Source organism: Panthera tigris, chromosome C1 (genome assembly GCF_018350195.1).
Source record: "Panthera tigris isolate Pti1 chromosome C1, P.tigris_Pti1_mat1.1, whole genome shotgun sequence".
Lineage (NCBI taxonomy): Eukaryota > Metazoa > Chordata > Mammalia > Carnivora > Felidae > Panthera > Panthera tigris.
The window spans coordinates 36546839-36573685 of record NC_056667.1 but is presented as its reverse complement, the minus strand read 5'-3'; the positions used below and the strand labels follow the sequence as shown (position 1 = coordinate 36573685).

The following is a 26847-nucleotide window of genomic DNA, read 5'->3' as shown; positions in this document are numbered from 1 at the left end:
TACAGACTAGAAACATTTCTTGACTGTTAGTGGGCTTTTGCCCATGTCACACCCACTGCCTGCCATGTGGTGGGCATGTCAGGGCAGAGGGAGGGATCAGAAGGCAGGGCAAGGTCCAGACTCAGGGCGTCTGTGCTTCTTGTAGAAGATCAGGGGAGGGGTACATGGAAGCCTCTGGCCCAGGCTGAACATTTCCTCACAGGGTGGCAGCTGTGCCCAGACTAGGCTGGGCACAGATCGAGTGGATCTCAGGTCCCCAGAGCCCAGTGGGTGGCAGTCAGGATGGCTGTTTTTCAGGGGTCATCAGTCGCTCCACCTCCCGCATGAACCGCAGACACAACTCTTCTTGCCAGGGCAGAGCCACACACTGCACGGCCACGGGCAGCCCCACGCTCTTCTTCACGGCCTGTGAGGGACAGGTATCAGGATGGGAGGTAGAGGAGGCAAGACCCCGCGATGGACCAGAAAGCACCCCAGCTGGAGAGGAGGGGCAGCATGGCAGGGCCGGGCTGCTGTCCTTCAGGTTCTCTCATGAAGAAAGGTGAGCGAGGGGGTGCCTGGCTGGCTCAGTCAGTAGAGTATGTGACTCTTGATCCTGGGGTCATGAGTTCGAGCCCCAGATTGGATGTAGAGCTTACTTAAAAAAGAAAAGGAAAAAAAATGCAGGCAAGGACTACATGCACTTATGCTGCTTCCTTCACAGCAGCCAGCATTGGGGTGCGGGTGGGAGTCCAGGGGAAGGGGGACCCTGGGGGCCAAGCCAGGCCCTGTGGCCTCACCTTCTGTAGCGCCTTGTCCCAGATATCTCCAAAGTAGCCCCTGTAATGTTCCATCTGAGCCTCATCCTCTGCGGTCACTGTGGTGACAGGCACCACCCCCGCTGGGAAATCCAGGCAGTTGTAGAGCAGAGTATAGCTGACAGCCGCTGAAACACAACACAAGCGGCTACAGCAGGCCAGGCGACCTTCAATGCCAACCGTCTTCTCTGTACCCCAGCCTTTCATCCCGGGAAATGGCACCCTGCCTCCACAGACAGAGAGGGGCTCTCTCCCAGGGCCACAGAGATTCAGGTGAGTGACAAAGCTCAGGAATCCAGATTCAAGGTAGGCTGGAGAACCTGCTGGGGCTTGCCCTGTGCCCTTGCCCATGAAGCTTCCCCACCTGGAATGTTGTCCCTATTTTCTTGGCTTATCTAAATCCCACCTGGACTTTAAACGCCACCTCCCCAAACCATAGACTCTGTAACTCAAGATCACCAACTTCAGTAGTGCTGTGAACAGGGAGCTCATTCCCACCCAGGACATCCCACATGACTCCCATCTCTCCAGCCAGACTGTGAGCTCCCCAAGGGCAGGGCCCTCCCCAAGGGGTGTAGCCCTCCCCTAAGGCTCCTCTTCTACTTCCCAGCAGCCTTCTGGACACTGGGCCGAACTTCCAGAGGAGGAAAGGCAGGTGGGAGTGTCAGGGGTGTGGTGGGGCAGCAGGCCTCACCTGTGGCCCTGCCGGGAGCATTCAGGTTCAGAGCAGGGCCCAGCATGGGGGTGAGCAACACATCCAGGTCCAGTGCTCTCCACTGGGCAATCACAGAGTTGCGGTACACCTGGGGAGGATGCCAGCAGGAGCCCTTGGACCCAGCCCATCACAGAGACTCTCTAATGAAGGGACTGTGGCCAGGGTGGCTCGGGCCCCAGCACCTGCCCCTGGATCTGGACTAAGCCTGGAAGGGATGGAGGTCCTTGGGGCACACAGGCATGGCCACTCTCAGGCAGCATCAGTTGCTCCACCTCCCACACGAATCATAAACATCATTTTTCCTGCCAGGGTGGGGCCACGTAGTGCCAGACAGCACCAGTGGGGGCAAAGAGGCAGCCAGGACAGGAGCTGACTGACCCAGTCCCTAAGGATGAGCACCTAGGCAAGTGAGGATCACAGACCAGTCCAGGGAGCAAAAGGGGGAATGACAGGCTACTCCAGGGGACCAGAGGGATCAGTGGCCAAGAGAGCCCACTGGTAGGTGTCCTGTCTAACTCTACCCCATCCCCCACCCTACTCCACTCTAGGGGCTCTGACCTCACCTCAATCTCGTACTGCAGTTCCCAGAGCTTTCCAGCCGACCTAGGCAGAGGGAACGAGGTCACTGGCCATGGGGATTTGCAACATCAGACTCCTACTCCTAACACCCCCCCCCCCCAGATCTCAATCCTCCATGGGCGCTTCTCAACTATGGGAGCTCTGAGGCAGATGCAATACAAGGGAGAATTTCAAATCCCTAAGTTCATGTCCTGCTGAGAAAATCAGGCCCCAAGAGGGACTTAGGCTATGCCACTTAGTGACTTCACAGCACAGCCAGGACCATATCAGGCCTGATTCCCAACTACCCTTAGTACACAAGAGAGGCCAGAGCTGCCAAAGGTCCTAAATGCCTGGCAGTGAGAGAAGGGGCAAGTCCAGAGGATGTCAGGGCCTAAAAATAAGGCCATTTATGCCCTTTTCCCACCCGAGGCACTAAGGGGCAGGCAGGACCCAGTGAAGCTCAGTTCATGTCAGACCTCCAAGAGCAGCGTCTCTCACAGGTTCCCAAGTAGCCCCCTCTCCCCTGTGCCTCAACATGCTTCCTTTCCTGGTCCTTTCTACCCATGCATAGCCAGGTCTTCTCCTCTCCAACCCATCCTTCCGTGATCCCTTTCAGGCTCCTCCTCTCTAGCCAGACCTGGACCCTGAGAAGGTAAACTTCAAGGTCCCATCTGAAAGCCACAGAGGTTGCCACCCTGGCTGGGCCACTTCCACCTCAGAAGCTACTTCCCTCATCTCTTCCTGTCAGAAACCACTTAACCCCAGGTCAGGGGAAGAGGGGGTGGGATCTAGGCATAGGAAATGTCCTTACCGGGACTTCATACTGCCAAGAAAGGCTGCCATCCTCGGGAACTGCCAAAGGACAAACACAGTGTTAGTGACTCAGCTTTGGGCTGAGTGCAGCCAAGCCACCTGTGCCTCTTTTCCTTCTGTCCCTTCCCCCAGGTCCCAGGTCAGCACCTCTTTTAGCACACAGGCTGGCTGAAGATTGCAGGGCATGGGGTGAGGAGTATAGGTGGGGGTTGGAGAGAAGAGGAGGCCATGCTCACCCAAACCAAGAGAGGCTAAGGCGAGAGGGGAAGAGCCCCAGAGGCCCCCTGCCAGCCCACCCCAACCCTCCACTCCTTGTGCCCTCACCAGAGGCTTTAGCAGGAAAGCCAGCAGTCCTTTCAAACACCTGGGTATCTTCAGAACTGAGATCAGGTCTCCCAAGCAGGGGTCCACAAAATCACCTTTGCTGGGAGACAAAGGGTCCAGTTCAGCATTTCCTCCCCAGGCCTCCCTCCTGGCTTGGGTCCAGTCCAGCACTCCCTACTCAGTGTCATCTCTTCGGTGATACCTTCTAGACTCTCTCTTCAACAGACTCTGGTAACCACTGGTCTCCAACCCCTTCACCTGCCTCCTTTTATTTATTTTTTAAAAGATTTTTCTTTCTTTTTTTTTTCTTTAATCTCTACACTCAACATGGGGCTCAGAACCACAACCCTGAGATCAGGCAACCCCGAGATGCTCTACAGACTGAGCCAGCCAGACACCCTTATCTGCCTCCTTTTAAACACGTGACTTGTTTCTGCTGATCACTGGGATGCCTGGACTCCACTCCACACTGGAGTTCCCCAAGGCAGGACTCTGTGTCTCCCTCCCTGGCAAACTCAGCTTAAAGCAATAAGGACTCAATGAGGGCAATAGCTTCCTGGCCAGGGCTTGGCACTGAGAGTATCCCCTGTAAATGCTGATGCCAGCCTAGAGGTACAAGCGGAGCCGTCATGACTCTTGTTTCTGAGGCTGTCTCTAGCTCTAGAGTTCAGGGAAAGGTCTCAGGAGGCTGATCCTAAGGGTTCATTCCCAGGGCCAGAGTGAGGAGCAGCCCCTTCTGCTGAAGACTGGACCATACTCAGCTACGAGAGGAAGTCAAGTCAGCCCAGGCACATGACCAGGAGGCACCTTCACAGATCTATCTTCCACTCCTATCAACCCTTAAGGACCAAAGGCTTCTCTAAACATGAGCTCTTTAAAGTCCCTTAAAGTAGTGGGGTACCTGGGTGGCTCAGTCAGTTAAGCGTCCGACTTCAGCTCAGGTCATGATCTCATGGTCCATGACTTCGAGTCCCAAGTCGGGCTCTGTGCTAACAGCCCAGAGCCTGGAGCCTGCTTCGGATTCTATGTCTCCCTCTCTCTCTGACCCTCCCCCATTCATGCTCTGTCTCTGTCTCAAAAATAAATAAAAAATAAAAAATAAAGTCCCTTAAAGTAGGCCTGGCCCAACCCACCCACTCCTACTCTACAGAAGAGAAAACTACTGAAAAGGCAGACTTGGCTCAAGTCAGAAGAGCCTGGAGTCACAGCATGATGTCTAGATGTCTCTCTTCCTGTTTCATCCTGCCCTTGTCTCCCAATCTTCCCCAAATAGACAAGCAACTCCCCTGACCACCTCCTACCTCCCAATGAGCTCCCATCAATTAAGCTCTGCTCAATCCAGCCTCCCCTTGAGCCAGTACCTTTCTAAAGTCTCCCTGGCAAAGGATCTCCAGGCTCAGTCTGCACAATTAGAGGGGCAGAGAGGTCCCTGCCCAGAATTCTCAGAGCTTCTTTGTGTTCAGCTGAGGCCTGTCTCCCATTTTCTGCCAGATTGGCCCACACTGGGAGTAACAGAACCCATTGCTCTCTCTGGGTCTAATGTCCCCACCCCAGACCCCAAAGTCCACATCACTCACAAGTTCTGTAGGAAGCTGTGGCCACCATCACTGAACAGCCCACCTGTTGAGAGGATCTCCAGAGCATGGGGTATATTGCTTGGCAGGAAGGGGATCAGCTGCAAGATTAAGGAGTGTAAGGCCCCCACACCTAAAAACCCTTGACTGCCACAACCCCCATGCTTCCCAGGAGGCCCTGAGGATGGACTGGACCAATCCTGCCTGCATGGTAGCACCCCCTGGAGCCACAAAGGCAGCCTTACTGACCCAGGAAAACTCCCTTAAAATGCATTACCATGAGAGAAGTCAAGCCAAGCCATACATGAACTAACTTGTCTCAGATAAGCAGAGTAGAGCCCATTGGCTCACCACCCTGGGATGGTGGGAATCTCTGGACAGTTGTGCACCACTGTTTGTAGTTGATGAGAGCCTCCCATATAGCACTCACACATCCCCAGCACAGGGCTGAGTTCATCACCAATCACTTAACCTAATTAATACGATCAGCCCTCTATCTATGGTCCCACAGGAACACAGTTCCCATCCCAACCACAGAATAATCAGGGTGAGAGGATGCCAGGGACAGGCGGCAGCCATGGGTACCAGGAACGTTTCCCGAAGGAGGGGCCACACCAGGACTTCCAGGTTCCCACAGCCATACCGTGTGGCCAGCAGCCTCCAGGCTCTGCTTCGTCTCCAGCAGGGCCCGCTTCATGGCCGGGGTTGGTGTGGTATAGTTGTCGGTCTCATAATACCCCACACGCAGGGGCCGAGAGCTTGTGTAGACCTGGGGGCAAACACAGGAGTCAGAATCAGGTCAAGAGAGGGCAGCCCAAAGTAGGGCTCCTAGGGATCTTAGAAGCTACTCAGCCCCAAACACAGCTGAGAAGCTGCAGCCTGGATCCCCGGAAAATGACTGTCTGAGAGGCCAGCCCTTTCTGCCTCTGACCCTTTCACAAAACACCTTCACAATGACTCTGCAGGAGGGGCCCAGCAAGGATGAGGGTTCCCACTGGTCATATGATGAAACTGAGGCTTTAGGTGTTGATAGGAAGACGGGCAAACAGGCCCAGTACATACTGACAACACTAGGTCCAGAACCCAGGCATCCTGAGCCAAGGCCCTCCACTGCCTGTTTCAAGAATGCAAGTCCTGGAGGTTCCGGAAGATGGCGGCGTAGGAGGACGCGGGGCTCACAGCGCGTCCTGCCGATCACTTAGATTCCACCTACACCTGCCTAAAGAACCCAGAAAACCGCCAGAGGATTAGCAGAAGGGAGTCTCCGGAGTCAAGCGCAGACCAGAGGCCCACGGAAGAGGGTAGGAAGGGCGGCGAGGCGGTGCGCGCTCCACGGACTGGCGGGAGGGAGCCGGGGCGGAGGGGCGGCTCGCCGGCCAAGCAGAGCCCCCGAGTCGGGCTGGCAAAAGCAGAGGGGCCGGACAGACTGTGTTCCGACAGCAAGCGCGACTTAGCGTCTGGGAGGTCATAAGTTAACAGCTCTGCGCGGAAAGCGGGAAGGCTGGAGGACAAAGGGAGGGAGAGCTGCTGAGCCCCCCGGACGGCAGAGCTCAGCTTGGCGGGGAACAAAGGCGCTCGCCAGCGCCATCTCCCCCGCCCATCCCCCAGCCAAAATCCCAAAGGGAACCGGTTCCTGCCTGGGAACTTGCTCGCTCCGCGCAAACACCCAACTCTGTGCTTCTGCGGAGCCAAACCTCCGGCAGCGGATCTGACTCCCTCCCGCTGCCACAGGGCCCCACCTGAAGTGGATCACCTAAGGAGAAGCGAGCTAAGCCTGCCCCTCCAGCCCCCGTGCACCTTGCCTACCCACCCCAGCTAATACGCCAGATCCCCAGCAACACAAGCCTGGCAGTGTGCAAGTAGCCCAGACGGGACACGCCACCCCACAGTGAATCCCGCCCCTAGGAGAGGGGAAGAGAAGGCACACACCAGTCTGACTGTGGCCCCAGCAGTGGGCTGGGGGCAGACATCGGGTCGGACTGCGGCCCCGCCCACCAACTCCAGTTATACACCACAGCACAGGGGAAGTGCACTGCAGGTCCTCACCACTCCAGGGACTCTCCAAAATGACCAAACGGAAGAATTCCCCTCAGAAGAATCTCCAGGAAATAACAACAGCTAATGAACTGATCAAAAAGGATTTAAATAATATAACAGAAAGTGAATTTAGAATGATAGTCATAAAATTAATCGCTGGGCTTGAAAACAGTATACAGGACAGCAGAGAATCTCTTGCCACAAAGATCGAGGGACTAAGGAACAGTCACGAGGAGTTGAAAAACGCTTTAAACGAATTGCAAAACAAAATGGAATCCACGATGGCTCGGCTTGAAGAGGCAGAGGAGAGAATAGGTGAACTAGAAGATAAAGTTATGGAGAAAGAGGAAGCTGAAAGAAAGAGAGATAAAAAAATCCAGGAGTATGAGGGGAAAATTAGAGAACTAAGTGATACACTAAAAAAAAATAATATACGCATAATTGGTATCCCAGAGGAGGAAGAGAGAGGGAAGGGTGCTGAAGGGGTACTTGAACAAATTATAGCTGAGAACTTCCCTGAACTGGGGAAGGAAAAAGGCATTGAAATCCAAGAGGCACAGAGAACTCCCTTCAGACGTAACTTGAATCGATCTTCTGCACGACATATCATAGTGAAACTGGCAAAATACAAGGATAAAGAGAAAATTCTGAAAGCAGCAAGGGATAAACGTGCCCTCACATATAAAGGGAGACCTATAAGACTCGTGACTGATCTCTCCTTTGAAACTTGGCAGGCCAGAAAGGCTTGGCACGATATCTACAGTGTGCTAAACAGAAAAAATATGCAGCCGAGAATCCTTTATCCAGCAAGTCTGTCATTTAGAATAGAAGGAGAGATAAAGGTCTTCCCAAACAAACAAAAACTGAAGGAATTTGTCACCACGAAACCAGCCCTACAAGAGATCCTAAGGGGGATCCTGTGAGACAAAGTACCAGAGACATCACTACAAGCATAAAACATACAGACATCACAATGACTCTAAACCCATATCTTTCTATAATAACACTGAATGTAAATGGATTAAATGCGCCAACTAAAAGACATAGGGTATCAGAATGGATAAAAAAACAAGACCCATCTATTTGCTGTCTACAAGAGACTCATTTTAGATCTGAGGACACCTTTAGATTGAGAGTGAGGGGATGGAGAACTATTTATCATGCTCCTGGAAGCCAAAAGAAAGCTGGAGTAGCCATACTTATATCAGACAAACTAGACTTTAAATTAAAGGCTGTAACAAGAGATGAAGAAGGGCATTATATAATAATCACAGGGTCTATCCACCAGGAAGAGCTAACTATTATAAATGTCTATGCGCCAAATACCCGAGCCCCCAGATATATAAGACAATTACTCATAACATAAGCAACCTTATTGATAAGAATGTGGTCATTGCAGGGGACTTTAACACCCCACTTACAGAAATGGATAGATCATCTAGACACACAGTCAATAAAGAAACAAGGGCCCTGAATGATACATTGGATCAGATGGACTTGACAGATATATTTAGAACTCTGCATCCCAAAGCAACAGAATATACTTTCTTCTTGAGTGCACATGGAACATTCTCCAAGATAGATCATATACTGGGTCACAAAACAGCCCTTCATAAGTTTACAAGAATTGAAATTATACCATGCATACTTTCAGACCACAATGCTATGAAGCTTGAAATCAACCACAGGAGGGGCGCCTGGGTGGCGCAGTCGGTTGAGCGTCCGACTTCAGCCAGGTCACGATCTCGCGGTCCGTGAGTTCGAGCCCCGCGTCAGGCTCTGGGCTGATGGCTCGGAGCCTGGAGCCTGTTTCCGATTCTGTGTCTCCCTCTCTCTGCCCCTCCCCCGTTCATGCTCTGTCTCTCTCTGTCCCAAAAATAAATAAAAAACGTTGAAAAAAAAAAAAAAAAAAAAAAAAAAAAAGAAATCAACCACAGGAAAAAGTCTGGAACACCTCCAAAAGCATGGAGGTTAAAGAACACCCTACTAACGAATGAGTGGGTCAACCAGGCAATTAGAGAAGAAATTAAAACATATATGGAAACAAACGAAAATGAAAATACAACAATCCAAACGCTTTGGGATGCAGCGAAGGCAGTCCTGAGAGGAAAATACATTGCAATCCAGGCCTATCTCAAGAAACAAGAAAAATCCCAAATACAAAATCTAACAGCACACCTAAAGGAAATAGAAGCAGAACAGCAAAGGCAGCCTAAACCCAGCAGAAGAAGAGAAATAATAAAGATCAGAGCAGAAATAAACAATATAGAATCTAAAAAAACTGTAGAGCAGATCAACGAAACCAAGAGTTGGTTTTTTGAAAAAATAAACAAAATTGACAAACCTCTAGCCAGGCTTCTCAAAAAGAAAAGGGAGATGACCCAAATAGATAAAATCATGAATGAAAATGGAATGATTACAACCAAACCCTCAGAGATACAAACAATTATCAGGGAATACTATGAAAAATTATATGCCAGCAAATTGGACAACCTGGAAGAAATGGACAAATTTCTAAACACCCACACTCTTCCAAAACTCAATCAGGAGGAAATAGAAAGCTTGAACAGACCCATAACCAGCGAAGAAATTGAATCGGTTATCAAAAATCTCCCAACAAATAAGAGTCCAGGACCAGATGGCTTCCCAGGGGAGTTCTACCAGACATTTAAAGCAGAGATAATACCTATCCTTCTCAAGCTATTCCAAGAAATAGAAAGGGAAGGAAAACTTCCAGACTCATTCTATGAAGCCAGTATTACTTTGATTCCTAAACCAGACAGAGACCCAGTAAAAAAAGAGAACTACAGGCCAATATCCCTGATGAATATGGATGCAAAAATTCTTAATAAGATACTAGCAAATCGAATTCAACAGCATATAAAAAGAATTATTCACCATGATCAAGTGGGATTCATTCCTGGGATGCAGGGCTGGTTCAACATTCGCAAATCGATCAACGTGATACATCACATTAACAAAAAAAAAAGAGAAGAACCATATGATCCTGTCAATCGATGCAGAAAAGGCCTTTGACAAAATCCAGCACCCTTTCTTAATAAAAACCCTTGAGAAAGTCGGGATAGAAGGAACATACTTAAAGATCATAAAGGCCATTTATGAAAAGCCCACAGCTAACATCATCCTCAACGGGGAAAAACTGAGAGCTTTTTCCCTGAGATCAGGAACACGACAGGGATGCCCACTGTCACCGCTGCTGTTTAATATAGTGCTGGAAGTTCTAGCATCAGCAATCAGACAACAAAAGGAAATCAAAGGCATCAAAATTGGCAAAGATGAAGTCAAGCTTTCGCTTTTTGCAGATGACATGATATTATACATGGAAAATCCGATAGACTCCACCAAAAGTCTGCTAGAACTGATACATGAATTCAGCAAAGTTGCAGGATACAAAATCAATGTGCAGAAATCAGTTGCATTCTTATACACTAACAATGAAGCAACAGAAAGACAAATGAAGAAACTGATCCCATTCACAATTGCACCAAGAAGCATAAAATACCTAGGAATAAATCTAACCAAAGATGTAAAAGATCTGTATGCTGAAAACTATAGAAAGCTTATGCAGGTAATTGAAGAAGATATAAAGAAATGGAAAGACATTCCCTGCTCATGGATTGGAAGAATAAATATTGTCAAAATGTCAATACTACCCAAAGCTATCTACACATTCAATGCAATCCCAATCAAAATTGCACCAGCATTCTTCTCGAAACTAGAACAAGCAATCCTAAAATTCATATGGAACCACAAAAGGCCCCGAATAGCCAAAGTAATTTTGAAGAAGAAGACCAAAGCAGGAGGCATCACAATCCCAGACTTTAGCCTCTACTACAAAGCTGTCATCATCAAGACAGCATGGTATTGACATAAAAACAGACACATAGACCAATGGAATAGAATAGAAACCCCAGAACTAGACCCACAAACGTATGGCCAACTCATCTTTGACAAAGCAGGAAAGAACATCCAATGGAAAAAAGACAGTCTCTTTAACAAATGGTGCTGGGAGAACTGGACAGCAACATGCAGAAGGTTGAAACTAGACCACTTTCTCACACCATTCACAAAAATAAACTCAAAATGGATAAAGGACCTGAATGTGAGACAGGAAACCATCAAAACCTTAGAGGAGAAAGCAGGAAAAGACCTCTCTGACCTCAGCCGTAGCAATCTCTTACTCGGCACATCCCCAAAGGCAAGGGAATTAAAAGCAAAAGTGAATTACTGGGACCTTATGAAGATAAAAAGCTTCTGCACAGCAAAGGAAACAACCAAAAAAACTAAAAGGCAACCAACGGAATGGGAAAAGATATTTGCAAATGACACATCGGACAAAGGGCTAGTATCCAAAATGTATAAAGAGCTCATCAAACTCCACACCAGAAAAACAAATAACCCAGTGAAGAAATGGGCAGAAAACATGAATAGACACTTCTCTAAAGAAGACATCCGGATGGCCAACAGGCACATGAAAAGATGTTCAACGTCGCTCCTTATCAGGGAAATACAAATCAAAACCACACTCAGATACCACCTCACGCCAGTCAGAGTGGCCAAAATGAAGAAATCAGGAGACTATAGATGCTGGAGAGGATGTGGAGAAACAGGAACCCTCTTGCACTGTTGGTGGGAATGCAAATTGGTGCAGCCGCTCTGGAAAACAGTATGGAGGTTCCTCAGAAAATTAAAAATAGACCTACCCTATGACCCAGCAATAGCACTGCTAGGAATTTATCCAAGGGATACAGGAGTACTGATGCATAGGGGCACCTGTACCCCAATGTTTATAGCGGCACTCTCAACAATAGCCAAATTATGGAAAGAGCCTAAATGTCCATCAACTGATGAATGGATAAAGAAATTGTGGTTTATATACACAATGGAATACTACGTGGCAATGAGAAAAAATGAAATATGGCCTTTTGTAGCAACATGGATGGAACTGGAGAGTGTGATGCTAAGTGAAATAAGCCATACAGAGAAAGACAGATACCATATGGTTTCACTCTTATGTGGATCCTGAGAAACATAACAGAAACCCATGGGGGAGGGGAAGGAAAAAAAAAAAAAAAAGAGGTTAGAGTGGGAGAGAGCCAAAGCATTAGAGACTGTTAAAAACTGAGAACAAACTGAGGGTTGATGGGGGGTGGGAGGGAGGGCAGGGTGGGAGGGAGGGCAGGGTGGGTGATGGGTATTGAGGAGGGCACCTTTTGGGATGAGCACTGGGTGTTGTATGGAAACCAATTTGACAGTAAATTTCATATATTAAAAAATAAAAATAAATAAATAAATAAATAAATAAATAAATAAATAAATAAAAAAAAGAATGCAAGTCCTGGCTCCCATGATAATTTGTTCCAGACCTCATAAAAGGGACCTCACCTCCTCCTTTCCTCCCTTTCAGAAAGGGGTTCATGAACCACTGGGTTGTTAGAATATCTTCTGTCAAGGAGCAGGAACTCACCCCACCAAGTCCAGATATTCTGCCTACCAAGAAACACCCAAGTTCTCCCTCAAGTTGTTCTCTGAGATGCGTCTCCTGTTTCTCGATGACTGCAGAAGAGGCTGGGGTCAGAAGGGGGGGCCTTTCCTCAGCAGAGGCCCCACCCCACCAGGCCAGTTTGGAAGCTTCAGGGTCTCCACATGCAGGCAAGAGCTCCATCTGGTGGCTGACTGCAGAGAAGTTGACCCTGGCTGCAGACCCTTGAGGGTGGGTTTCAGGAAACAGAACCTCCAAGCCCTATCCACAATGCCAAGGGGCTGCTCTCTGGGCTCAGGAGCACCAGTGATAACCAAATTCAACCCCATGCCCCCCAACCCTGCTCACCTCCTCCTTGAAGGGCAGCGGGGGCACGGCAGCGTCCAAGCGGAACATGTCCTCACACAGTAGCGCTCGCAGGCACAGTGCTAGGCTTTCCACATCCCGGGCCATGGGGCCAACTGACATTTGCACTGTGGGGCAGGGAGGGGAAGGAAAAAGATCACCCTACCCTAATGGGCTCTGGGGCACAAGCAAGGGCTGGGACATGGCCTAGGAGTGTGAGCAGAGACATGGAAGTAGGAACTCCCACCTAGACCAGGCTGGGAGCCAAACACTGCCCCCAGGAGATGCAGGGTAGAACTGGATCAGGCAGACCCCCCTCCACCAGGGCACTGAGGGAACCCCAGACCTCACCTGCTACCTGTCCATAGACACAGCCCTTCAGGCCACTCTTGCTGGATAAGAAACACAAAATGTTGGAAACAGGAAATGGTCACCCTCTGCCCAACCTCAAACCCATACAGCAGCTTAGAACTCTCACCACTTTAGAAAGTAGGAACCAACACCAATGGTGCTGTGACATTCCCTCCCAGGAAAACCCCAGAGTGAGGAAATCCTTGCCTGGGGCCTAGAGAGGTTGAGAGCTAGGCCAAGATCATAGAGCAAGAGATCCAGGAGCTCCCTCCACCCACCACCCACACCATACCTGATGCGGTTTCCCGTGGGCTTGAGGCCACAGATGCCACAGAAGGAGGAGGGAAAGCGGATACTGCCTCCGATGTCAGTACCTAAGCCCAGGGGGGAGCCTCCACCCGCAATGAGGGCCCCTTCACCCCCAGAGGAGCCACCTGGGCTCTTAGAGGACTTCAGTGGGTTCAAGGTCTGGCCAAAGAGGGGATTACTGCAGTCATAGCTGGGGGAAGCAAGAAAGGGTCAGCTCAGGTCACACTGGTGCCAATGCCCCTGCCCCCACCCGGCACCCAATCCAACCTGAACATGGACTGAGGGATGTTGGTGTGCACGAAGGGCACAGCGCCCTGTAGCTTCAGCACCTGCACCACCACACTGTCACACTCTGCAGGCATGCTCTCGTTCAGGCTCAAGCCCAGTGTTGAATCCTGGCCCTAGAGGGAAGGATAGGCGCCAAGAGGTGTACAGCTGATGGATCAGGGGCCCTTCAGCAGAGGGTCCACTCTTACTGCCATCTCACAGGCCAAGGCAGAGCACACCCATGGTCCCTCTCAAGGCCTCTGGACCTGATACTTCCTCTGAGGGCCCAGGGTAACCCAGGATGCAGACATGGCTGGCAGGGGCAGGGGTGGGGATTGAAGCCTGATGTGAGGCAAGGGCATACCTTGTAGCTGAAGCACTCCTTGAGGCTCACAGGGACTCCATAGAGCAGGCCCCGCTTTGGGGCCTGGGACAGCTGAGTCTCACAGTCTGCCAGGTAGGTGGTCACACAGTTGGTCTCTTTGTTTACTTCCCAGGCCTGGAAGAGGGAGAAATGGACACAAGGCAAAGTGAGATTGGCCTTTTTAAAAAAAAGAAAAATTGTGGTAGAATATACATAACATGAAATTGGCCTTTTAAAGTATACCCAGGGAAAAACCAGCAACATGGCCCGGAGCCAGGAGGGCAGAGAATAACTTAGGGCCCACCACCCATCTCACTGGGGACCTCTAGTCCCAACCTCACCCTGGCAGTCTCTGGCCTCAACCCAAAGACAGAGAGAGTAACTCCAGGGCCAGGGCACAAACAAGGCACGCAAAGGAGCAAGACACTGGCCTCAGATGCTCCCCAGAGGGGATGAGCTGGGAGGAAGATGACCTCTGGCCGCTCCACCTCCTCCCCTAAGGTACATCTCTGCCTGTGAAGCAGTCAGGAGGAACCAGATAGGGGCAGATCCCCATCTCAGCCCACACCGGGAGTCAGCACAGAGCGGGACTAGAGCCAGGTTCCAGCCTCCCAGAGGCCAGCATGTTATCTCCTGCCCCAGGCCTGGCCCACACCTGCCCCAGCTAACCCTCCCCTTTCCCAGAAACTCTTGAATCTGATCATGAAGTCACATAGAGGAGTGACTGACTAATACCAATCACTTAAAGGGATGGCAGCCTGCCTAAAAGGAACAATGCACTAACAGTAGCCATCTGCCATGGGGTCTTTCCATAGCCCTCAAACCACATTCCACAAGGCCCTATGGGAGGGATAGACCAGGGCAAAATGATACACAGCTTTCAGTAAATACTCCTGTCCCTGTGAAACATCTGAGGAAAATGGGTGTGGGTCCCATTGCCACAACTTGGCACATGAAATCGGTCTCCAGGCTACCCAAGGCAGGCAGGGAAGAGGCCAATCTGTGACGAGAATGCTCACTTGTGGGTGATTACGAAGGGCAGCAACTTTTCAGGGGCATTGACAGAGGAGACGCAGCACAGTCTGTCAAGACTGCCTGTGTCCCCCCGGCACAGCCAGTGCGGGGGTCTGCATACAGTCCTCTCTCCCCATACAGCCAATCTCCCTCACTCTCTGCTGCACTCACACCACTGTCACACACCCATCAGTCACCCGGCATGCATGTCCACCTGCCTAGTGGTCATACCCACTGTCACACACTCTGTTTCAAGAAATTACACACAAGTCAACTCACAAAGCACGATTCTTTTTCTTTCATTTCATTTCAAACACATTCCTTGAATACTTACTGTATGAAAGCCAGTAAGTATTCAGCACCAAGTACAAAGACAAATGAGACAAGCTCTGCCCACAAGGAGCCACAGGGGAAAGCAAAGGATAAGACAAGCCCTAGGATGCCATGAGAAAATGTGTTAGAATGTTAGAAAGAGAGGCACCCGGGTGGCTCGGTCGGTTAAGTATCCAACTCTTGATTTCAGCTCAGGTCATGATCTCACAGTCATGGGATCAAACCCCACATCAAGCTCCGTGCTGAGCATGGAGCCTGCTTAGGATTCTCTCTCCCTCTCTCTCTGCCCCTCTTCCCTCCTCCTCCTCCTCCTCCTTCTTCTTCTTCTTCTTCTTCTTCTTCTTCTTCTTCTTCTTCTTCTTCTTCTTCTTCTCCTCCTCCTCCTCCTCCTCCTCCTCCTCCTCCTCCTCCTTCTTTCTCTCTCTCTCAAAATAAATAAATACACATTTTAAAAAAGAAAAGAAAGAAAGACCACTGAAGAGGGAACCCTAACTCAGGCTGGGGAGGGTCAGGAGAGGCTCCCTGGAAGACAGCCTCTTTCTCTGAGCCCTGAAGGTTCAGCCAGCAGTGCCTGTTGCCCCAAGAGGGGCAAAGAAGAGGGAGAAGAGAAGAGGGAGAAGAGGCTTCCAGGTAAAGGGAATCCCACAGTGCACAGTGTGGCAGGCTCTGGGTGCCAGGGAACCGTAGGCAGCTGAGCTATTGATGCCCACACTCCAGAAGGCCTTGACCAGACAGGATGCCAGAGACTGAAAAGGAGCAGAAGAGCAGAATCTAAAGAACTGGAGACCTGAGAGGGAATCTGGCCAGGAGGCTGGGGCCCCACCCTGGAGGGAGATGGTGGTGGCAGACCAGGGTGGCTGTGGGGGACGGGAGAATGGGGACAAGGGGATGGGCCAGAGAGAGCTATAGAAAGAGAACAGACCACATTTGGTGACGGATGGGGTGGAGGCGGGAGCGAGAGGGAAGTCTGGGCTGAAAGCCAGGCTTTTAGCTAAGACAAGATGCTCAGTGTTGCCCTCTCACCAACACACACACAAAGTCAGCCTGCCTCTCCCTCTCTCTCAATCTCTCTCTCTCTCTCTCTCTCTTTTTCTCATGCACACAGCTCCTGGCAGCCCCTGGCACTGTGGCCCCACCCTGGTCCCCAGAGAGAGTAACTCCAGGCCAGGTTTTCCCCCCAGCCTTTGCAGAGAGAGGAAGGATCCAGGCAATCCCCAGCCTAGGGCCTTACCTTTCCTACTAGGGCCTTACCTTTCCTACGTAGGTGAAGAGTGCAGCCTCCGGGGACAGCTCCCCTCGTTGTAACTTCTGCACCAGCTGAGTCAGGGGCAGGGCCAGCAGTGCCTCTGAGTCCAGGTCGGGGTTCTGGGGAGACACCTCCTATAAGTACCCCCTTACCCCACAGGCCTCAAGTGCCTACAGCTGACACTTGCGGCCCATGCCCCTAAGTCCCCACACCTGCCAAAGCAGATGCTAACTGTCACATGCCAATCCACGACAGACATGCCCACCTGCAGCTCTGAGACCAGAAACTGTGGCCCAGCCTAGGCAGGCACTTGTCACCTATGGACAGGACAGATATACCTCTTCTAGGAGGGTATCAGACGGGGTGCCCTGGGAGAGGCCATGCCCAGTATGATTATTAAACCATTACGAACTACCACCACTGACAGCTGCCAACTGCACCATGCTGCTGCACTCTGTTCTGACTAAATCTTGCTACCATTCCCATCGCACAGATAAAGAAACTGAGGCACCGGAGCGCCTAAGTGGCTCAGTCAGTATAAGCGTCTGACTCTTGGTTTCGGCTCAGGTCCTGATCTCATGGTTTTGTGAGTTCCATGAGTTCCAGCCCTGTGTCAGGCTCCATGCTGGCAGGGTGGAGCCTACTTGGGATTCTCTGTCTCCCTCCCTCTCTGTCCCTCCCTCACTCTGTCTCTGTCTCTCCCAAAATAAATAATAAATAAACTTAAAAAAAAAAAAGGGAGGAAGGAAGGAAGGAAGGAAGGAAGGAAGGAAGGAAGGAAGGAAGGAAGGAAGGAATTAAGGCACCAAGTGGCTAAGTGCATCACCTAGGACCATACAGGTAAACTATAGTTCTCCGCCCACTCAGCATAGGCTGTCCACTGGCTGTCCACCTGCACCTAACCACTCAATCCCTGGCAAGGGAGATGAGAAAAAGAAGACACTATCCTGGGTGGTTGGGGCTGTAGCTAGAGGCTCACACCTAAAAGAGAGGAGTTTTTCATTCATTCTAGATACATATTACCAAGCACCATACTAGGCCTGGGGATCCAACAGTGAACAAAAAAGGCACGTCCATGCTTTGGGAAGCAAGCATGTAATTAATAAGTAAACAAGAATTTGAGATAGTAAGAAATAACTTGAAGAAAATAAAACCTGGTGTGGTGAGTGGGTGGCACACAGGTAGGTAGAGGGTGGTCAGAGAAGATCTCTCAAGGAGGAGGGACATTTGATCGCACACCTGACTGCCAGACCTTGAAGGCTCCCAGTCTCTGGGGTCAGCCGTTGCCTGAAAACCCAGCTTGCTCCCTCCTCAAAGGTATTGAGGCAATTAGTAAACACGGTCAGAGAGAGGGTCTCTGAATCACAGCCACCACTTTCCACCCCCACTCTCCTCTGCTCTTGCCAAGGTCACCAGGGACCTCCTGGTGACAAATCCAAGAGATACTCCACTCTGATATTTGCTCCATGTCTCACTGAGGTATTCAAAGCTATTGAGACCACATACCAGCTCTCTTCAATTGCCTCCTGGGCATGGAGATACTACCCTCCCTGGTTTTTCTCCTGTTTCTCTGCTACTTGTCATCCATTTATTCAGTTAGTCAACAAACATGTTCTGAGTACCTACTATGTGCCAGGGACTACGTTAAGGGCTATGAATTTAGACTTAACCAAGACAGACAAGTCCCTGCTTTCAGAGCCTACATTCAAGAAAACAAACAAGTTAACAAATAATGGACAGATCATGGGAAGTATGAGAACACAAGAACAGCTGCTGTGATGGAAATAAGAGATGACTGACTCAGATGGGATGGTCAGGCCTCTCTGAGGAGGTGACATTTCTTTGTGTGATTTGAAGGATGAGAAGGAGCCAGATGTGGGAAGAGACACGTTCTTCTGGGTACCTCTTCTTCCCTCCCTAATGCTGGGAGAAGTGAATCCTTCTCGTGGCTTCCACTCCAGGTTCTCCACCTAACCCACGGCCTCCTGACCCTCCACCCAGCCTGACCCAACTGAGCTCTGGTGCTCAGGGGCTATTCCCATTGCCGCCCACCCTTGTGTCCTTCTCCCTGAGCTCGCTGCTCCCCCACTTTCCACCATCTCCTGTTCCACGTACCTTTGTGCAGGGAAGCGCTGAGTCCATCCAGGTGTTAGAGTGCAAGAACAGGCCAGGGCCCTTCCCTCCCCCTCTCCCCCGCATCCAGATCCAATTAGTCATCCTGTCCATCCTTTCTTTCCTGGATCACACAGGGCCACCTTAGCGATTATCAAGCCCAAGCCATCTACCCACCCTTCCTGCCAGGCCAGCCAGTGCAAAGCAGGACTGGCTGCTCCTTAAGGTCTCTGTCACACCACAAGTTCCAGAGGTGTTCCAGGAAGTGCTTCCAGGCTGTGTTCCTGTCAGACTCCTCCACATCCTTCCATGAGATACCACCTACTCACACCCTCCACACACACCCACCACAGAGCCTTTGTACCCAGGAGTTAACAGCAGGAACACTCTACCCCCTTCTCTTTTTCTTAATTTATTTTTTATTAAAAAAATTTTTTTAACGTTTATTCATTTTTGAGAATCAGAGAGAGACAGAGCATGAGCAGGGGAGGGGCACAGAGAGAGGGAGACACAGAATCCGAAGCAGGCTCCAGGCTCTGAGCTGTCAGCACAGAGACCAATGAGGGGCTTGAACCCACAAAGCGTGAGATCATGACCTGAGCTGAAGTCGGATGCTTAACTGACTGAGCCACCCAGGCACTGCTCTACCCGCTTCTCTTAATTTGTTAAACAGATATAATACTCACTTGGGATTTTATATATATTTATATATATATATATAATTATATATATTATATAATGTAAATATAATATATATAGTATATATATACATAAATATAATGTATATATAATATATATTGTATATATACATAAATATAATGTTTATATAATATATATATTTTATATATACATAAATATAATGTATATATAAAACATATAATGTAATGTGTGTGTGTGTGTGTGTGTGTGTGTGTATATATATATATATATATATATATATATATATATATATATATATATAATACAGGGAGCCACAAAGCAGAAAAAAATAGCAGAAAGAAAGGCCACCTGACCCTGCCTTGGGGGATTGGGAAGGCTTTATTGAAAAGTGATACTCAGGTGAAAGGTAGAGTATAGTTGGCCTGGCAAAGAGGGGTGAGGACAAAGAATGCTCCAGACAGTAAGAACAGCATGTGCAAACTGCTGTGATCTCTCCCCACATACACTAGATAATCCCTGGTGATACACGTTTTAAAAACATATACAAAATGAAAGCGCTCTCTCTCTTCCAGCCATCCAAGATACCAAAAGGAAAAAAGGCCAAGGGGAAGAAGGTGGCCCCAGCCCCTACTGTTCTGAAGAAGCAGGAGGCTGAGAAGGTGGTCAATCCCGTTTGAGAAAAAGCCCAAGAATTTTGGGATCAGACAGGACATCCAGTCCAAAAGGGACCTCACCTGCTTTGTCAAATGGCCCCACTACATCCAGCTGTAGTGGCAAAAGACTACTCTACAAGCATCTAAAATTGCCCCCTGCAATTAACCAGTTCACCCAGGCCTTATAGACTGCCAAACAGCTCCTCAGATGCTCAAGCTGGCCCACAGGTACAGACCAGAGACAAAGCAAGAAAAGAAGCAGAGATTGTTGGTCCAGGCTGAGAAGAAAGCTGCCGGCAAAGGGGATGTCCCCACTAAGAGGCCGCCTGTCCTTCGAGCAGGGGTTCATGTGTCACCATCTTGGCGGAAAACAAGAAGACTCAGCTGGTAGTGATGGCACATGATGTGGATCCCATTCAGCTGGTTGTCTTCCTGCCTGCCCTGTGTTGTAAGATGGGAGTTCCCCACTGCATCATCAAGGGGAAGGCCAGGTGGGGCATCTGGTCCACAGGAAGACCTGCACCACTGTCACCCTCACACAGGTTAACTTGGAAGACAGAGGAGCTCTGACTAAGCTGGTGGAAGCCATCGGGACCAATTACAATGACAGATATGATGAGATCCACTGCCACTTGGGAGGCAACGTCCTGGGTCCAGAGTTGGTGGCTCGCATTGCCAGGCTAGAAAAGACAAAGGCTAAAGCACTGGCCACCAAACTGGGCTAAGTAGACGCTGTAGTTTTCTGTACATTTAAAAGTAACAAAAAGTTCTCTTTCAGCCAGAAAAAAAAAAAAAATATATATATATATATATATACATACATACACAAAATGAAAATGAACATTCACCCTACCCCTGGGACCACCCTGCCCAGTCCCTCTCTGAAAAGGAAACCATAGTTAATGGTTTCTAATGAAAACTCACAGGGAAAAAAAAGTTTATGAAAAGCTCACCATGTATGTAATTGTTTTCATATATTCTATTTTTGTACAAAAGGACTATGCTATATACACAGTACTTACTACACCTTGCCTTTCTCGCTTCGAGTTGAAAATAGCAAGATTGCTTTATTTTTTTTTTCTGATTACATAAGTGTGCTCATTATGAAAAAAAAAATGCCTAAGAGTATGGGGAAGAAAGTAAAAATTAGCTGAGAGCCCACCACACTAGGAGACTTGCCACTGAGAGTGTGGTCACCACCATTTCCCACCTTGCTACAAGGTGCCACGAAGTCCCTGTGAGCCTCAGCTTGAAGCTATCAGCAGGTTCTCTCCATTTTTAAAAAAATTAGCACAAATTTTAATTCTGTCCTATGTTCTTCCATGTTGACAGCTGATGACAGCACCGCTAACAGCTATTTTTAAATCTTCAACTAGTTATCAGGCAGCTGAGACATTTTTTCTTTCACAAGACACCAGAGAAAGTCTGCACCTCCAGGAGGCCAGTCTACAAACACAGGGGAAATTAAATTTGTACGGAGAATGCAGGGAAGTGTACAAATAAGTTGTAACTAAGCATTCGGCCACCTAGTAGCATATTCTTTCTCAAGGGAGGGATACTATAGCTATCATTGAATCACTGCCCCTCCTCCAGCTGTCTCTCCTTGAGTCCCCGACTGTCCTAATTTCAGCTGTCCTACATTATCCTCCATGTCTTTTTTAGTTTCCCTCATGGTTTTTATCACCTTTGTTTTATTTCAAGATATCTTTTCCATTTGGTCACACAGGCCACCGATAGTGGTCTCAACAAAAACTACATTCACCCTCAACTCATCTACTGAATCATTTTGTTTTAAAGTCAGGTTTCAAGCTGGGCTTGGAGAAGGCCAGGAGATGGAACCACACATCAGATCCAGTTGAAGGAAGTGGCATTTGTTAAGACCAGTGGAATTCTGGCAAAAGGGGTTGTTAAGAAATTTGTTTTGAGGTAAGACCACAAGTGCAAAGGCACAGAGGCATGAGCAGGTGTTCTGGCTTATCTTTTCCAGCCATGAGATTCTATTGATGGTAGTTCTTCTATTCAGTCTAGAAAGGATATTGACACTCATTCAGGGGGCAGGGTGGGAAAAAAGTGGGCAAAGAGTCGTTACAGGTTAAGCCTCACGTGGTCAACAGAGAGTTACCAGAAACAGGCCTCCCTCCCCAGTTGCTCTATAGTCGAGAGAGGTGAACCATTTTGTGATGATTCTGGAGGTGATTAGGATTCCCCCTCCTCCAGCAATGCCTGGGAACACTGGTGGTATCTAGGCTCCCAGCTAGCTTTGTCAGGAGTCTATCAGGCTGGAGCTGTACTACCTGCTGCTGTATTCCCCTGGGGCCTGCCCAGGGCCCTGCTTACCTCACTGCCCCTTACTATTTGGGGCAGGCCTGAAAAAGCCCCAGAAGAAAGGCTGCTTATACAGCCTCAAAACCCACATTCCCATCATCCAGAGACTCCAGAGCCAAGCAGAAAGGCACCTTAGGGGCAGGAGAGAGGAAGGAGCTCGTCCCAAGGTTCCAAGGGATTGAGTTCAGCTAAACCACCTACTTCTTAACTGCCCCCAAGGCCTTTCAGAGTTACTGTTATCAAGACCCTTGCTGACTGCTCAAATGAGACTCCTGAGATACTTCTCCTTTTCTCCTCTACAGTCACTGGAAAAACATTTCGCTGTTTACCCACCTGGAAGAGCCAGGCTCTCTTGCCCCGGCAAGGGTATGTAAACAGCTTTTTGTATTTCAGGCCCATAACCTCTACCCTGGAAATTTTGGTTATTCTCTCTTTTTTTTAATGTTTATTTATTTATTTCGAGAGACAGAGAACAAGCAGGGGAGGAGCATAGAGAGAAGGAGAGAGTCCCAAGCAGGCTCCGCACTATCAGCACAGAGGCCGATGCGGGGCTCAATCCCACAAACCAGGAGATCATGACCTGAGCTGAAATCAAGAGTCTGACCCTTAACTGACTGAGCCACCCAGGTGCCCCTGGAAGATCTGGTTCTAAAAAAATAATGAAAGGCGGTTGCTCCAGAGGGGACCTGTATAGATGCTGGTGTTTGGAGCTGAAGTGAGGAAGACCTACCCTTCTACCACGTCGCACCCCTGCCAGCAGGTGGGTGTCTTGTGACTGGGAGGGGAGTTCAGTAGGCAGGAACAGTGGGCAGACTGCTGAAGCTGCCCCCGCACAGTTCTTGCCGGCTGGCTGCAGTTCGGGCTATTGCTAAAGAACTCGGGCCTCAGGAGCAGCTGAGGGTCTCCAGGGTGAGCCGGGTGTCACTGCAAGGATCCCTGAGTGGGGCACCTTGGAACTCAGCCAGAGAAGGAGGACTTCAGTGAAGAACTTGTGCTCAGGTAGTAGGGTCAGTGGCCAGTGTGGACTGAACATCTAAAAACTGACTGATGGTGGGCTTTTCAGCAAGCTTGAGGAATAGAGGCTGGAACCAGATACATATTTATTTCAACAAATAAATAAATATGATATATCCTGGCCCAGAAATGGTGTGGAGTAAATCCATACCGGCTAAAAGACACCGTGATCAAGGCTGCACCCTGGGCCCGGCATCCTAAGGCCTGGTCTCCCTACTTAATATCCCCTCCCTGCTCTCCTCCACTGGAATGAGGCTGGAGAGTACCACTGGGTGTGTAGGTTCTAGTTCCAGCTCTGCACCCAACTCTAAAATCACAGCATCTGCTAAAAGCAATTTTCTGTGACTCCCTCCCTGACTCCCACCTAGGCACATCCTCCTGACACCTGCTGTGTCCCCAGTCACCTGGAATGCTTTCCCACCTGCCAGATCTGAATCCTATCAAACACAAAGCCTCACAAACAATCGTGGCAAGTTTTTCCTCTCACAGTACATAAGAACTTCTCCCAGAATTTATCATTTTGACTTCTAACTGGGTCCAGCGTCTCAAACACCTTGAGCGAAAGCCTCGTCTTCTAGGCCCCTCCCCAGCACCTATGCACACACTGAGCTGAACCAGAATGAGAAAACCTTGTTGACAGATCACCCAGGGAAGGGCTGGAATTACACTTGCTTAAGGAAAGGGGCCTGTAAGGGGTTAGAGCAGGAGCTGGGGAGACTTCTATTCCAGCCCAGCCCCCTTTGCACTTGGGCAAGTCCTTTTCTGGCTCTCTCTTAGTATCATCACGCACAAATCAATGACTTTAAACTATGAGCTTTCCGGATTCCCTTGGCCATGACTCTGTGATTACAAAGTCTTAACCTGAGCATCATATTGGTTCTCATGCTTGCATTTTAGCTTTCTAAAAGTCTTGAGGGGCACCTGGGTGGTTCAGTCGGTTGGGCGTCCGACTTGGGCTCAGTTTGTGAGTTCAAACCCTGCTTGGGGCTCTGTGCTGACAGCTCAGAGCCTGGAGCCTGCTTCAGATTCGGTGTCTCCCCCTCTCTCTGCCCCTCCCATGTTCATGCTCTGTCTCTCTGTCTCTCAATAATAAACATTTTTTAAAAAATAAATAAATGAAAGTCTTGAAATTCTTTGGCACCGAGCAAAGTTCCTCTCTCTTTGACCCAGTGCGGCGATGGCCTTTGGTCTCCCAGCCTCCCCTCGGCTCTACCTCAGAAAGAGTATGGAATGTATTAGGGCAAAGAGAGGTTCCGAACGTAAAACCTGCGCGGCCCGCCACCTGCCCCTCCGCGCGCCAGTGCGGCTGAAAATGCTGCTAGGGATACCCCACCCTGTGCCTCCCCACACACACCACGGGACCCCAGCGGTCACCTGGAGGCGGAAGCGCTGCGCCGACTTATCCATGGTCTCCAGAGCCGCCCGCTGTTTGCGTCGTGCCCTGGCCCCCGCGTCCCGCGCCGGCCGACGACTTGACCAGCGCAGGGCCACGGCCGCTGCAACGAAGCAGCAGGCCAGGGCAGCCACAGAGGCGCCAGGGAACTCGGCCCACAGTTCGTCCAGCACCATGATCTCCCGCCGCCAACTGTGCGGAGAACGGCAGACGAGGGATCAGCACACGCGCATGCCGCCGCAAAACCCGGCCTGGATCGGCCTAGGATCCCGCGCCCCCTCTGCGGGAAAGGGGGTTGGAGGACGCGCGGCCGCTGGCCCACGGGCCAGAGGCGGATGGTGCGCAACCGTCAAGGTGAAGCCCGGCGACAGGTTTAGGGTCACTCCTCGCGTTCTCCCGCACCCGGCCGGGAAGGGCGCGAGCGGCAACCGTGTTCCGCGCGCGCCCTCGGTAAGCCTACGCCCAGCGCACCTCACAGCCCCAGCTTCCCGGAAGACGCGGCCGGCAAGAGCCCTCTGCGGGGAAAAGCCGGCCAAGAGGACGAGAGCAGCGACCGATTGGACTCGAGGACCTGATAAAGGCCCCCCCCCCCCCCCCGCAAACAGTTCAGTTGCATCTTTCTTGGAGACCCTCCCAGGATGCTCACCTCTCCCACCCTCAGAGCTTCCAGGGGCACAGGAAGTTTCCCTGGGGAGCCCACCTGCCGCCCCCTCCCTTTCCCCAAATCCCTTTCCCCAAATCAGGGACCACATGTCTCTCACTCAAGGCTCTTCATGGCCAGATCATTGATCACTTGTCCTTTTGCTCGACCACCTCCCCTTCTCCAGTCATGGGCCCTCCTGGATTTTACATCCAGAGAGCAGAAGGAACACCTGACCAGGAGTCTGGGGACCTGGCACTCTTCCAAAGAGGGGATGGGGTGGGGGGTTAGATACACAAACAAAATACTCCCATCCAGGCCTCTATCATAGGACTTTCTGTTTATGTGTTTTATGTCATTTGTCCTCCCAACAGACCTATGAGGAAGGCATTTTTATTAACCTTATTTTCTAGGTCAGGTAACTGAGGACAAGAGGGGTTAAGTGACTTCTGTGGTCACACACATGGCTGAGTGGGGACTCAAACTCAGCTCTAATCTCAAACCATTGCTCTTAACCATCAAGCAGTACTACCATTACTGCCCCTGGAAGTGAAACTCTGTGGGATGTGGTGTGGGAAAGTGCTTTGTGGCTGGAAATGGCGCCTGCTGAAACACTCCGCTGTTACTCCAGTTCTGTGTTTACTTCTCTGAACCTGTGCCTTAACCTGTAAAAGGGGGGTGGTTATAATGCCGCCTTAACCTGTAAAAGGGGGGGGGGGTAGTTATAATGCCTACCTCACATAATTGTGAGCAGTGTGTGAGGTCCTTTATGATTGGTGCCTAGCACGTAGTCGGCCCTGCGGAAATGTCTGACTGAATGAAAGGCCCACCTGTAAAAAGCCTAGATGTGTTAACCTTAAAATGAAAACTATCAGTTATTTTAACAGCAAAGTGGTGTATTCTGGAATAGCAGAGAGTTGCAACTCCTGACAACTAAGCCTGGCAAAAACCACAGGCAAGTCTAGGAAACAAAGGAGAGGAAGTTCTTTTACAGAGGAAAGGAGGAAGTTAGGAGGGGCTATTAGAAACAAAAAGTCCATTGAAGAAAACTGAGAGTTTGAAGTATAGTGGCTTTTCATTGGCTGAATTGTGGCATTGTCTCATTGGCTGGGCAGCTGCTAGGGAGAAAAAAACCCTTTTTCCTCCAGCTGGGTAATAAAATTTTATAAGGTGTGTCCCTTCCTGTTGGGTCTGCAGTTGGGGAGTGATAGGGCATGAGAACTCTTCCTTCTGACTCCACTTTTTTTTTTTAAGTTTATTCATTTATTTTGAGAGATAGCAACAGAGAGCATGAGTGGGGGGAGGGGCAGAGAGAGAATCCCAAGCAGTGGCACCACAACCCCCTTTGCACTGTCAGCATGGAGCCCAACTTAGGGCTCAAACTCATGAACCATGAGATCATGACCTGAGCTGAAATCAAGAGTCAGATGCTTAATGAACTGAGCCACCCAGCCACCCCTTTGACTCCACTTTAAATGAGGTTTCCTGGGCCACCTA

The 26847-nt window shown here is 49.8% G+C and overlaps 1 protein-coding gene across 2 annotated transcripts; it reads right to left on the bottom strand.

Moving 5' to 3' along the window:
* FAAH (fatty acid amide hydrolase) lies at positions 1-25095 on the bottom strand. Of its 2 annotated transcripts, XM_007077254.3 has the most exons (15): positions 24692-25095; positions 16559-16672; positions 13961-14095; positions 13597-13730; positions 13313-13519; positions 13021-13061; positions 12673-12797; positions 5428-5553; positions 4788-4885; positions 3211-3310; positions 2885-2925; positions 2076-2115; positions 1492-1600; positions 780-925; positions 1-406 (listed from the first exon to the last, which is right to left on the bottom strand). In XM_007077254.3, exons 1-15 carry the CDS (start codon positions 24884-24886, stop codon positions 278-280), a joined length of 1740 nt encoding a protein of 579 aa, XP_007077316.1. In that variant the 5' UTR covers positions 24887-25095; the 3' UTR covers positions 1-277. The 2 variants fall into 2 exon arrangements, with proteins under 2 accessions (XP_007077316.1, XP_042852933.1); XM_042996999.1 differs by lacking the exon at positions 13313-13519.
* Positions 25096-26847: the final 1752 nt, after the last annotated feature.